The 14,872-nt window shown below is 35.9% G+C and overlaps 1 protein-coding gene across 1 annotated transcript; it reads left to right on the forward strand.

Annotated features, from left to right (window-relative positions):
- The first annotated feature begins 432 nt into the window (after window positions 1-432).
- Window positions 433-14,255, forward strand: LOC138691939 (zinc finger protein 235-like). The gene is made up of 5 exons (XM_069814596.1): window positions 433-729; window positions 3,648-3,745; window positions 5,636-5,773; window positions 7,474-7,556; window positions 11,723-14,255. Exons 2-5 carry the CDS (start codon window positions 3,653-3,655, stop codon window positions 12,672-12,674), a joined length of 1,266 nt encoding a protein of 421 aa, XP_069670697.1. The 5' UTR covers window positions 433-729; window positions 3,648-3,652; the 3' UTR covers window positions 12,675-14,255.
- The last annotated feature ends 617 nt before the right edge of the window (window positions 14,256-14,872 follow it).

Raw genomic sequence — 14,872 nt, forward strand, 5'->3', positions numbered from 1 at the left:
ATCATCTGCATCCCAATCCTGTTGATTATTAAAATTAAGTCCTGAATATAGCCTAGTGCATGCCATGTTAGCTGAAGGCAGTATAAAGGGGAATTAAACGCATGGGCATGCTTCTTCTCAGTTAATGTAAAGTATATTTGAGGGATGTTGTACATTTATATTACGTGGGGAAATGTTGCTATGAAAGATTGCGTGGACAATTTGTGGGTCATTTCTATCCTATGACGAATTTCAAGGCTTCCTAGCATCAGCAGTTGTAAATTTGTTACATTAAATACCACTGGTTCTATTTTGAAGTAAAGATATCACAGGGATACTGTCTTTCGCAGATTTGCTATATTATTGGAAACTATTTGCTAATTCTGCTATTACGCGAACAAGGATCACGGTATCGTCGATCATTTTACTCGCTGAACATGCAGTGCAATCAAGTTGTACTAGGAGTGTTGTAGATCGTAGTGATTAACACAGAAGTCAGAAGAGCAGGTATATTAGTACAGTTATTGTTTTGCAAAATGAAAGCGTTTTAAAGGGTTCTTCTCCATATAAGCGTTAGTGACATATTTTCCTTACACAGGAACGTCGGTCGAAATCAACAAAGATCACTTTCCAAAACATTTACTACTGTTTGCCTTCATAGTTACTGCAAACATCTCAGAATTTTATTTATTCACTATTTTCAATCCAACTCTGTTGTATTAGTGTATCAAATAAGTAATTGCCTTGCAGGTAAGTTTATTTGTACTCTATAGTGGTTCCTTTGTGGCTATTTGAATTTGGTTTATTTAACGACGCTCGCAACTGCAGAGGTTATGTGAGCGTCGTCAGTGTGCCGGAATTTTGGTTGAAATGAGCGTTGAGCGACTTCTGCCGATTTTGGAATAGACACCGACGCACTTGTACTGCCAATATAGAAAACAAAAAAATCACATTCAATCGCTTTCACCTTCATCTTGACGGGATAATAACAGCCTAAACTAACCTAACCTAAGTGCGTCAGTGGCTATTCCGAAATCGGTGGAAGTCGCTCAACGCTCGTTTAACCAAATGCCATCGATCTGGACCGGGATCGAACCCGCAACCTCGAGCATAGAAGGCGAGCGGTATACCAATTATGGTACCGATGCCGACTTGTTGCTATTTAGAGTTCAAATTCATGTATAATTTACGTTAAAAGTAATGATATTGCTCTTTAATATATTTCAGTGTCACTTTTGTCGAAAATGAAGACAATCTTGTATAATTATGGAAATCTCTACTTTCTATTTTTATTACATTTCGCTAAAATAGGCCTAAACCACATGTGAGGGATGTTGTAAAATGAACCGTCCCTGGAGAAGTATAAGAAGATATTAACAAAGTTATAAACGACTTTAGGAAAAACGTATACATGTTTCTCTTTTAACTATAGAAAAACGTTATTTGCAGTTGAAAATAGGCCGTCTCTGATATCTCTCCACATTACGCACGTGAGAGGAAAAACAGTAAATTATTGAAACCTTTTCACATTCTTCACTTCACTTAGCTACCCTCTTATCTAAACCATAACGAAACTCAAATCGGACGTCATTCTCATGTGCGGTGAAGGAAGATATGGAAGATTGGACGAAAAGGGTAACAACTGGGCAAATAAATTTCATAAAGCATCCTGTAAATGAAGAGAGCTGTATTTTAGTGTTTCCAGAAGTAAAATCTTTAGGCTTAATTAATTCAGATTCCATCACGTTGGCTCAGCGACAAAGTTAAAGTGAGTTAGATGGAAGAATGCCGGAATTTCACACAACTATGCTCCTGGAACTCAACTGTACCCCACAATACAACCATTCAAAAACATTGTAAATGTATCGCAGACCGTTGATAAATAGTAGCAGTAACTTGACTTCAAACTTCAATATAGTTGTTGTTTTCTAATGCCAGGCGTTTGACAATAAAGTCATTTGACCTCTTGCACTCCAATATTTTTCAAAGATATTATCATGACCAGCCAATGAAGCACAGATTTTGAAGTGTTCCGAATCCATTTCTTGGTTTGAGTTGCACAATGGGCAGTTAGGGGACTGATATATGCAGGTGTTTAGCCAAACAATCATGGCCTGTTGCCAATCTAAATGCAGCTACAGATAATTTTCGTGGTAAATCGGGAATTAACTGTGGATTTTGATGCAGAGAGTTCCATTTTTTCCCTTGGGATTGTGTTATCAAATTTTGTTTGTTGAAGTCTAAGTATGTAGATGTAATAAATCTCTTCACATAGTAATATGTAGATTTAATAACAGGTCTGTAAGTATCAGTGCTGCCCTTCTTTGCTAAAGCATCCGTATTCTCGTTTCCCAGGATTCCACAATGGGATTGTATCCATTGGAATACAATTCTTTTATTGAGTGATATTAATTGAGAGGGCATTTTAGTTATTTCTGCTGTTTGAGATGAAAGTGAGTGTTTAGAGACTATTGATAGAATAGCTGCTTTGGAGTCTGACAATATAACTGCATTCCTAAATTTATTGATGTGGCATAGAAGATTCCTGTGACATTCACTTATTGCAATGATTTCACCGTCAAAACTTGTTGTTCCATATCCAAGAGATCTATAAAGTGAGAAGAGACAGCACGTAACACCTGCACCGGCACCTTGTTCTCTGGAGATCAAGGATCCGTCGGTGTATAAATGAAGCCAGTTTTGTGGAGGGTACCTAATATTAATTGTCTCTAAAGACAATTGTTTCAGTATTTCAGTGTTTACTTCTGATTTCAGTATTTCTTCTGTTAAATTTAGATTATATTCTATATTTAGTAGAGTTAAAGGGTTTGGTTTAATTTGTAAGTTTTCTTTTAAATTCGGGATATTATAGTAAAAATGTGGATAAACAAGTTACCAGTACTAAATTATAGAGTGCAAAATTCGAATGGTTGTATTGTGGATCATATTTGTGTTCCAGGACCATAGTTGTGTGACAGGAGCCGAGTAAGGTCGGATTGGAAGTCGAGGACTGTGACAATTTAGTGTGATTAGATAAGGAGGAAGCTGAGTGTTACGTGTTATATTGTGTCGTCACATTTTAGACCTATTGTGGTAAATCAAAAATATCTTTACCCTATGCTTTAAAAACTGTAATAGGTTATTTTCAACATGATGCTATAATTCCATACTTACTAAGCAATCTTTTCATCCAAAAGACTATATTTCAACGTCATACAAAATTCTCAAAACCTGAAATTGTTAGTGTGTATTTTATTCTATAGACAATATTAACCGCAGTTACGAGCATCCACTTGAAAGGAATAAGTTATTGTAATATTTAGGAGACATACTTTTAAGTATGTCGGTTGTTTAAATACACAGAAATACGGCTAAATATTACAAGCATGAAAACTTCTAAATTCGTTATGCTTATGAAAAAATCCAGAAAAAAAAATTGAGAATAATTACGAACTTCCCAAGAAGGCCCAGAAAATATTGTCTCTCACAAGATCTGACATAAGGAAATCATGGGATTTTACTATACAGAAACTGTAATGAAAGCGTCTTCGTGACTACATGAAACTGGATTTCTCCATCACTCTGTTATCACATGGTTGACAAGCTTATGTATGCCCTTTCGATATAAATCTAGTTCGCAATTTACTATTGACGTGGATGTCTTTCAGTTGTGATGGATGTGATAAAGTCGGAGCCTGAAGGAGACCCATTGGCTATACAAACAGTTGATAACACAGATAAAGAAGAAAAGAAGCCTTTACCAGAGGTAAATTGAAAATTCTTACAGGTCTTATATATCTGCCACTGAGCAGCGTCAGAGTTTGTGGTGAGGAGGAAGAGATGTAGCGAAATGTTTTACAAATCTGTGAGAAAAAGTATGTCTAAACACTCATGTTACGCAGGCAAACAGTAACCAGAGCATTGGAATGAATGCTTTTCTTTTTAGTACTCTGATGCCCATTACCGAAATTCAATGGTCACTCATTGGCAGATATAAAATGCAACATATGTGCTATGTCAGAAGTAGACTTTTGGTTATTCCACCATGTACCGAGTTTCAAAATTACATACAGTTTCCAACATAAACAGACCGTGAAATACGCGAAACTGTACTTCTGAAGATATTGACCATAAAAGCCTAAAGTCTCTTTTCTAATATAACATTTCTAGAATAGAAACCTCCTATGTCAAAGATTGTTAAGTTTTCAGGAGAGCAAAAAACATTTTTTTAACCATGCACATATATCAATAAAATTAATTATAATTAAATTCTTTTAAAAATAAATAATTTTGGGAGATTGATATGATATAAGAAATTACCGCATCCGATCCGAGAATATTTTATGTATTTATTTATTCACACTGCAAATGGGTATATACCCGGTGGCAGTGATAACTAATTACACTCAATAATGACAATAATAAACACAACTAATAAAAAAACAATAATTAATAATAATAATAGTAATAATAATAATAATAATAATGATAATAATTATAATGATAATAATAACAACAACAAGGAGCATCCTAAATTAAATGAAGCATGGTCACTTAAAATAACATTTAAAGTAAATCTGATTTGTATCTTAACCCTAAGTTCGAACTAAGACCCACGATTGTGACAGGTTCATACCTACACAAGTACCTTTCGGCACTACACTAATTTCGCTGTCAACTCACTCACTGCATTGATTCTATCCTGATTTCACTAACACTTCTAACCATTTCACTGTTCAAATACTTTGCACAGCCACTTCACTGACACCAACACAATAGACTTCACTGACACTACACACTTCACTGACACAACACACTTCCTCACTGATAGAACACGTCAAATAACAAGATATCAATTACACCCTTTAAGTAGTGTGTATAATATACTACCGTCTATTAGTAAAGTCCTTAAGCCTATTTATAAATACATTTTTGGTTGTTGGTAAAGCCTTTAGTAAGTCTGCAGGTAAAGCATTCCAGTCCCTGATAGTACGATTGAGAAAAGAAAACTTTCCAGTGTCCGTCCTCTGTCTTCTTTCCCTCAATTTATATGAGTGGTCGTTCCTTGAAGAGTAATTTGGCGGCTGCAACCTATCTTTTATTTCTCTCCAGGCAGGCTCACCTCTGTATGTTTTGAACATTGCGCATAATCGAATTCGCGTTCTCCTGTCCGTGAGTGTGTCCCATTTTAATGGTGAATTATTACGACAACACTTGAGAGCCCGTTTTTGAATCTTTTCCAGTGTCTTAATATGTTCTAATCTGTAAGGATCCCAACATGCAGCACCATATTCCATTACTGGACGAACTAGTGATTTATAAGCAATCTCTTTGGATTTATCAGATCCTTTTCTTAGTACCCTCATCATAATGAATTGTGAATTATTGTTTATGAATTGTTTGGTACCATAACCCAGAAATAGCAAAATTTGACATAGGAGGTATCCATTCTTCACCATCGATTTGTAACAGTATGCCTCAAACTGCATTTCTAATGAGTGGCTTTGCTAACTGTTTGGTGTAATGTTGCCGTTTCTGTACAATCTACTCATCCAGTGTTATCATTGTACATTTTAGCCAAGCATTCGTATACAGACCTAGATTGCTGCTTATAACACTTGTAATTGGTTGAAATAGATGTCCATGTGTTTTCTAGGAAAATAATATATTCAATCTGCAATCGATTCAGATAAAGACGGAATGCGTGGATGACAGCTATGATGGTACATCCGAGATGAGAGTCGGGGAAACTCCAGTGCCACTTAGTGTTGCTACAGTTAAGTGTGAAAGTGAGGTGAGTGTGGCACAGGATCATCTTTAAGCCTGTAATTTGTCTTCTGTTCGTCACATACACCATCTCAATATAATTCCCCTGTAATGCAGTTTGCCATATGAGAGATCCATGAACATTCCCAGTGCAGTATTAATTATTTTTGTTTGTTAGATTATGATTCTATCAACTTAAAATAATTTACTACAAATACTTATGAAATTTTTGGAATGTATGTAAGTAATATTGAATTGGGAGATATATTCACTTATAGAATCCAACACCTCTTATGTCAGAAGCCTTAATCTATATTTAGAGCAAGACAATCCTTAGGGATCGGCACTACAGTCTGGAAAGCAGATTATCTATTCTCACTTATAACTTCCTTGCCGTTTTATAGTACTACAGTGTGGCAAGTGATTTTTCGCGAATCTTGTGAGTTTTTTTATTTAAGAAAATATCTGCGCAGGTTTTATGGACCTTGTAAAAATGGTTTGTTGAATGTATTGTAAAGTAGATAGTAATATAATAATTTCAACTATCTAAGTAGTTTTTCCAGACTTTTCCATCTCACTGTACCCTATATTCGCGATGCTGTTATTCCTCAGCATGACTCCTCCTCTTTGCTTACGTCATAGATAATGAAGGCTCTATAAAGTCTAGGTAGGTAGTATCGTTCGCCATTTTTGTTCTTTCGTTGCCGAGATACCGGACGAGGGATCTATTTGCCACACCGTTAAACATTATCATGTCATAGCTCCTATAATAAATCAAACAGACTGTAATTCAGCAAATAATTGAGCGGCAAATAACGTGCTCGTGTGCTTTCTGCGAATGCCAACGAAAGAGCCAAAATGGTGGGCGATTATATTTAGTATTTATCGAGCCTTCTATATCTTCATCAGCAAATCACAAGACGCACACGTTTAAATGTAGCTGACCTGCAACGTGATTGGCTGCCGGAAATAAGAGTGACGGGACTATAAATATCCAAAGAATACAATCCCAATTATTTAACCTTTTCTTTTGTTTTCTATTCCTGTTTGGTTGTATTTCAAGTAGTTGTATTAGTTGATAGTGTAAAATAGACCATCTCTTTCATCTTGCTATTGGCTCCAATAAGAATTTTCAGTGGAAGATGTGAGGAATAAAAATTTAAACGTTTCATTTTAAATTGAGTTGGTTTGAGAATGTGGGGAAGTGAATATGTTCTGCATATAGTTTAACTTTTCGCCACCAGAGTCTCAGCTGGATACATGGAGTAATTAGTTATACTTTTCGCCATTTGGTCTGCTGCTAGATGTAGTAAGTTCTCCTAAAGATAAGAGATGGCAGAAAAATAAAATTCTATATTAGTGCCTCTAGCGTGTTTAACGGGAAACACATTAAGTTACGCATCATATTATATATTTAGCCATGCCTCCGCACTGAGAGACTAGCAAAAATATAGTCATGTCAGGTATGAATTCTCCCTTAAGGCTATTACGTAGTGTTAGAATTTTGTGCTCACACAGTAAAACTCCTGCACATTGTTTTGTTGTTATGTGAGGCAGATTCCTCCAATTTCGTGTTTCAGGAACGAAATAAGGTTCACAGATCATTTCCCCACAATATTTAGTCTCTAAAAATTCCAACTGTATAATTTCAGTGCTTATCTTTTGCATCGAAAATCGATGGACAATTTGTGAGGTTAAATTTGTGCTTCATTTGCTCTTAACTTTCAGAACAGGTGGTGGCACTTGGACACAGTGAAGCAGGAGCTGAAGGTGGAAGAAACGGCAGAGGAGAATAAAAATTTCACTGAGAGGTAAACATAATGTGCAAATCGTTACTTCGTCCTTTCTTTCACAGCTTCATAACAAAACTTTACAGCATTTTAGCGTATCGCTGATAGACAGTTACCGGGATCTTGAGGGTGCATCACCCGCATTCATTTCAGTTAACGTACGGAAGGATTGCGGCAACATAAATTGAAGAATTGAGGATAAATTAAGTAAAATTTTCTCTGCAACATAAGACACAAATAAGGAAGTTGAAGATAAATTGAAAGATAGATTCTCTTTCTCAGTCTTAACTGAATGTCATAGGAACTGCTGAAAGTGATGCCTGTTTTGTTCCAGGTACTCCTGGTATCTCCAAATAAAGTTTTGTGACACTCGTTGAAACTCTTCTTGCGTAATTTCATTTATCACTAACCGGATTTCGTTCTCCAAGCCCTCAAGTATTCGTGGATTTCTTCTAACACTATTTGTTTCAGATTCCCAGATCAGTAAAAATCGATGGCCTCTCAGCATCAGGGAAATGTATACGAAATTTTCATAGACAGCTACATAGGATTTCTTCTTTTAAGTTTCGACAATAAACACTCTCTGTTCAGTGGTGTGCGTAACCATGATTCTAACCCTAACCCTGTTCACAATAAAAACACAAGGTAGCAACTGACTTCAAAAACTTCTTGACAACAACTCCGTGCAAAGGACAAACAACGTGCTGGCAATGACCCCATTTCTTACCGTTAACCATTCAGCAAACCTGCACGCTAAAATACCGTAAAGTCTTGTTTGGTCCTCTCTGTATAATCATATAATACAACATACATTTTAATGTGTGTTATTCCATTATGTTGTTGTTTCTGTTCGTCTAATGACTTCACACGTGACAATGAAGTTATTCGCCATGTTGCACTCCAATATTTTAGTACGATGCCATCTTGTAGCAATGCTGTGCATCTTTTAATGTGTTCCATATGCATCTCTTCATTTGCATCACACAAACACAGGCGGATGTATCGGAAATTCCTATCCTGTGCAGGAGTTTGCGAAACAATTATGACGTGTTATCAATCTGAACATCACAACAGCACAAGTACGTAGTCCTTGAGGAATTATCTTGGAGTTAGTCAATAAAATTTCCCGAGTTTTATCTGTTGCTCCATCCGAATTTTATATTCTTTTGAACACATATCAATTTAGTGTTGATTAGTTGCTTTTAGAGTAAAATGCATGTCCGTCATTAGTTGGTTATAAATGGGAAGATAGATTATTTTTTTCCATTATGTAACCCATGTTTCGAAGTGATTGTTGTTCAGATGATTGGGTCTACACATTTTGGTATCCATTAATAAATGAATATATTACATAATTTAATAGTTTATAGGCCGGTTTTGCATTAGCGTATACGTAACTCTCTAGGGCAATTCTGTGGCGGTTTTACGTACACATGTACGCATCATGCACGATTTCGCAAATCCGGCCAAAGTTCGTAATCTATTGGCGATATTTTCATGTGGTTTTTTCGAGTGAATTGCAGGGAGTCTGTTTTCATGCCATATGGTTGTATAATGTTTAACCATTTCGAAAATAGAAATAGAAGAATTACGTCACATAAGTTTCATTCAACTAGAGATTTTAATACCTCTTCAGTGCTTAATGCTGGGACCTTTAAATACTGGGTTGAGAGGTTGATTAATAAAATATAATTTCCCATTCACTGATTTTCGACAGTATGATATTTTCAGTAGTGAGATCCCGTACAGCTTCTTGTAGCAAATGATAGTGTTGTCAACCCTAAGGGAATTATCTCTAGTTTATGTATTTAGGATTACGTAAGAAAGGGGTGGATTTTATGTAAGTGAGTAGATCTACTGGAAATCTGCTGACAATTACGTTAATCTTATGAAACTAAAGCAAATAAACCTTCATATGAAAAGTTTTCTTTCTGTGACACGATATTAATATTGTATATTTCCAAAAATGTATAGTCAGGGAAATGAAATGAAATAAAAGAACTGGAAGTTCCCCTTAGTTGATAATACTTTACGAGGGCTAATGTGTGCAAAAAAATTCCATTAAATACTGATATTGGTCCTTCAATTGTGTTCTATGGTTATTATAAGTTAAATTGATATAGAATACTATTGAATCTTAAGCCGAAATTATATTTGGAAATCTAGGATTTTTTAATTGAAATCGAGGGGGAAAACAGTAATTATTTTAAGGATTTTTAGTGAAAACTGGTTGACAACACTGGTCAATTCAGAGTGCATCCCATCCATAATGCTAGTGTTGAATCATCATCATCGGCCATACAGGTTACAGTTCCAGAAGGCCTGTTACGGTCCACAAAAGTTGTCAGCCCATCTCTTCATGGATATCCAGTTGATCTGCCTCTAGGTTGGTAATGCAGGATTGCACGAGGGATTCTAATCCTAGACATACATCTCACATGCTGACGCCAGTTATCTTGATAGTGACATATGTCTGCTAGTATAGAGTTCATTTCAAGTTCCTTTATAAGATATCTTCATTTGTTTTATGGTCCCAGCTGTTCGGCGCATGAATCTCATTTCACTAGCAGTGATTCTGCTTGCGTCACATTTCCTTAGAGTCCATGCTTCACTTCCATAGCGCAGAACTAGTCGTGCTAAAGTTTTGTTGCCCACTGATTTATTATATTGTAAAATTTTGTCATGAAGTCTAAATCTGCTGACAAAGATCATTTGTAGCCAAGATATTTAAATTCTTTAACTCTTTCCAAGATATTTCCATTAATATAAATCTTGCTAGGAACAGGCTCTTTGCCACAAAAAGCCATAATTTTGGTTTTGTCGGTAGTAACGTTCATACAGTATTTGTCTGCTATGAGTTTCAAATTGTATATGGACCTTTGTAAATCGTTCTCTGAACAGGCTGGCAAGGCTAAATCATCTACAAATAAAAATACGTCCAAATTTAAATTGAGGTTTATTGTCGGACACCAGAAGAAACCATCATCCAGACTGACAATTTATCTGCAATTTTAATTGAAATTGAAGTATCTTTATATGTATTATAAATATTCTAAACAGTTTGTTGTTGGATGCAATCTTCTACTAATATATTCAATAAGATGTTACAATTTAATTATCAAAAGCTTTCTTGAAGTCCACAAATGCAATGTGTGTTTCAATTTTGAATGCTCGATTTTTCTCAATCAAAAGTTTAATTGTGAAGTAGCCATCATACCATGATCTGCTTTTCCTTAATCCTTTTTTTGTTCTCCGCCCAAAATGTTCTCATAATATTGATATAAGTTATTTTTTATTATATTTGGAAATATTTTTTATGCTCGACCATGCCGAAATGTAGTAATTATACACCTGGTAGTAGCCCTTTAATGCACCTCATTAAAGGACACCTAATCATTATAATTCAGTTGTTCAGCCAATGAGAAATCACCATTGTACTGATTGTACCATTATAAAAGCGCAAGTATCTACTATTCTAGGATATGCAATCGAAAGACAATTAGCGAAAAGCCACGGAGGCTGGAAATCCAATACTGTCGCAGAAGGTTATGTTCTGTTGCTATAATAATTAGCGTTAATTGTAAATAATATTCAAATAAATTCAATTTGTCACCCATTGTTTAATTCTAAGTCATTTTCCAGGTTATGTCAAACCTAATGTTCATGTTATTCTCTAGATTATATCAAGGTCAATAACATTCATGCCTCGGAAAAAATCAATACTTTCGCGTCTGCGCACATCTCACAATTCAGGTCATTTCCGCTCCTCACTAACATAACCATAACATGAATACTTAAGAATAATTTCAAGTTAGAAATATGGTCGAGCATAAAAAGTCGTATGAAACTTGCCTATAATGATAATTAAGACGCTCGTATGAAAATTATGAAACTCGCTTGCGCTCGGTTCATAAACAAACATACTCGTGTCTTAATTACTACAATTATAGGCTCATTGCATAATTTACTAATATGCTGAATTATATAAGATTAGAAAAGTCAGTTATATTAGACTATTACATGGAGTTGAAAAGTTTAGATCCTTCTTCCCACTATAGTCGGTGAGAGCTTGATATCTGTTACTGCAATGTTTTGTATAAATGTGATTTCTTGCGATTTCTTCGTGTATTGGTGAAGATGCTTCTGTCGTAACAATTGTACAGGCTGATGGTTTATTTTCTTTCCAGCATTGCAGTTAAACATGACAATTTTGTGTCATCAGTGTGCTATAGTATTGGACATGAAGAAGACGTGAAGATAGGTCAGTGCGCGAAAAGTTCTGCTAGTGAATGTTTTAATGAATACATTATCTCTGACAAAGAGTTCATATCGGAAGTCAACTTGGACTCACGGACATGCAACAACAGAAGTGAATGTTCATCTAACAGTGAAAGAAGTAACAATTCAAGCAAGTGTTCGATTATTTCAGGAATTCCCTTGCCTCAAACGGAAACTGAAACAGAAGGGAAACGGTTTCAATGCGAAGTCTGCTTGAAGTATTTCTCGCATTCGATAAATCTGAGAAGACATCTCCTCAAGCATAAAGGCGAGAAGCCATTTCAATGTGATCTTTGCGGAAAAGGTTTCTTCGAGTCGGGCCATCTCAAAAGTCATATACGATTACACACGGGGGAAAAACCATTCAAATGCAATTACTGCGAAAAGGGGTTTTCTCATAAGACGAATCTAAAAAGGCATTTAATGGTGCATACAGGCGAAAAACCATTCAAATGCGATATCTGTGGAAAGTGTTTTTCGGAATCTGTGCCGCTTAGATATCACACATTCCAACACACAGGCGAGGAGCCATTCAAATGTGACGTTTGCGGGAAATCTTTTTCGCAGCCGGGTCATCTAACGAGTCATTCTCGTTTGCATACTGGCGAAAAACCATACATATGCGATGTTTGCGGGAAATGTTTCTCAGAATCTGGATCAATGAGAAGACATGTGCGTCTGCATACCGGCGAGAAGCCATTCAAGTGTGATGTTTGTGGGAGATGTTTTTCGGTTCCTGGGCAGCTGAAATCTCATTCTCGGAAACACACAGGCGAGAAACCATACGCTTGCCCAGTATGTGGAAAGTGTTTTTCGCATTCGTCATCTTTAAAAATCCATACACGCCAGCATTCTGTCTAGAGGACATTGCAATTGATGTTATGAATTTTTGTAACGCGACACTCCGTCTCAGGTTCCTTAGTCATAGACTGTTCACAGGAGACATTTCTTTATATTTGGTCTCAGTACACAAAATAAAAAAGAAACTGATCATTATTTTTAAATTCTGATATGATTTAGCACATAGAAATAACAGATCTCCATTAAGTCTTAAGAACTCGCGCGATGTGTACCGACACTCACCTGTATTTAAAATACTACGTGTCGCAAATTATTGGACCCGCAGTACCTTTCAGGACAGTCTTAAGCTTTGACACAAATAGTCAATTTTGACAGGTTTTGATGAAACAGGCATTGTTGTCATGTTTCAAGTGCTCCGACAGTTCGGAAGGGCATAACAGTGATACAGTGTGAATTATCAGGATTTGCTTTTTATAGTCTTTTTTTTTTTCTCGCGTAATTAATTGACTATTCTGTTGTGTAAATGTATTTTGAAAGTGTCCAAGGGCAATGAAGATGATTTGATGTACTAGTGTGTGCTACATGTCATATTTCACTGTTCGTTAACAGAAAAAAATTCAAGTTCCACAGAGTTTGTGTGCACTCAGTGTTGGTTGTTTGACGGTTGTGAGCTGCCTTTGAGGTCTGTGGATATAAAGGAAGTAATTGAGTCGAGGTATGGTAGAGTTCCTGGGTAGTTTTGTTGGTTGAGCCTTGGAGCGTTTAGCCAAAGGTCCCGGCTTCGATATCTGACCCCGGAACAATTTTTCCCTTCTAATTATTTATGCTTACATTAACTTTATTTGCTAAATAAAATTTAACTAGAAAAATGCTGAAAGAAATTATTGAAATGAAAATAAAGAATGGTCCTTATTAAATTTTTTATTATAGTGTAATTTATAACTTATACTTGACCACTTTTCTAAAGGTTTAAGAAATGCGTCAGGAAAATAATAATAAAATATAATATAATATTTCAGAACTCTGTTATTCGAAAAGCAGAAAGAGTGACACTTAATTTGATGAAGAGACTGAAAGAGTGCATGGAACGAGACAGACTACATTTGAGAGATGTAATTTTGAAGAAAGTCTTAATATACGTACGAAATTCTAGATGGCACACACATATCAGGTAGAGTTAGACCATATTTTTTAAGCTGCCATTATTTTGGAGTTGTCGCGTCTAACATAAATAATATAAGCACTACTATTTAGGAAACTCGTTATTTAACAGATTGGTCATAGTATGTCGCCCAAAAATTATTTTGTTTTTACATGATTGGTCCATCTATCCTTTGGTATGGTGAGTGAGTTGAACCGAGTAATATGATATAGAGGGATCGGATAAGAAGTATGAATAATTTTAATGTTAATTATGTAACTTGAAAATTAATAATGTATTTAAATTAAATGATGAATATGATAATAACTACAATAAATACAGTATTAATCTCTTGTCAATAATAAGGTAGTACAAAACAAAGAGATGTTTAAAAATTACTGCAGTTAAACTGGTTCAGTGTTTTGTACCACATGGCTGATATTTATTTTCGTAACTGGTTTAGCCTTCATGCACGCAACGAGAACAGGTAACACACTGTATCCAATCATCTCTCTTAGTTGTTCATTATATTAATCCTCCGCACAACCAACACATTCGTTCTCATCCCACTCTTGAAAATCGTCTCTTTCTTGACACAGCTTACAGAGCTGTTCTCGTCATTAGAGCTTGCTTTGCCTTCAGAGACGCACTAGGCGAATTTTCCTTGTGTTTCCTGACCTTACGATGCATTATGTTTTCAGAATTTTAGCAACACACTATCCATTCTTCCTAACGTACTTTCCCCAGAACTGGCACAAGAGAAATAACGTTCAACAACATGCCGGGTGTGGGCTGATCGACCTGGATCTTCTCTTCGCTTATGGTTGTCTGAAGCCGCATCTGCTGTAGATCCAACTGAATCGCCTATATGTGTACCAGCACCAGATGTCCCAGGAATGGGTTCAACAATCGCATCACGTATTTCAGGAACCGATCTTTGAATTTCTCTATTGTTCGGATCTTCTGTCAGGAATGTATACTCTGGAATGTCACTGCTATTGAGGGGAATGATTCCTGTGGACTCGAACGCAGAGACAGCGTTCTAAACTATTGCTGACTTGTTTCAAATATTGTGCCAAACTGGAGTCTTGTTATTTTCCTTGACGGATGGTTTATC

The sequence above is a fragment of the Periplaneta americana genome, chromosome 16 (assembly GCF_040183065.1).
Source record: "Periplaneta americana isolate PAMFEO1 chromosome 16, P.americana_PAMFEO1_priV1, whole genome shotgun sequence".
Lineage (NCBI taxonomy): Eukaryota > Metazoa > Arthropoda > Insecta > Blattodea > Blattidae > Periplaneta > Periplaneta americana.

Excerpts from the sequence above, each read along its gene's own strand:
- LOC138691939 (XM_069814596.1), top strand. The coding sequence starts at position 3,653 with ATGGATGTGATAAAGTCGGAGCCTGAAGGAGACCCATTGGCTATACAA. Across the intron at positions 5,774-7,473 it reads CAGTTAAGTGTGAAAGTGAG|AACAGGTGGTGGCACTTGGA; the intron begins GTGAGTGTGGCA and ends CTTAACTTTCAG. Across the intron at positions 7,557-11,722 it reads AATAAAAATTTCACTGAGAG|CATTGCAGTTAAACATGACA; the intron begins GTAAACATAATG and ends TTTTCTTTCCAG.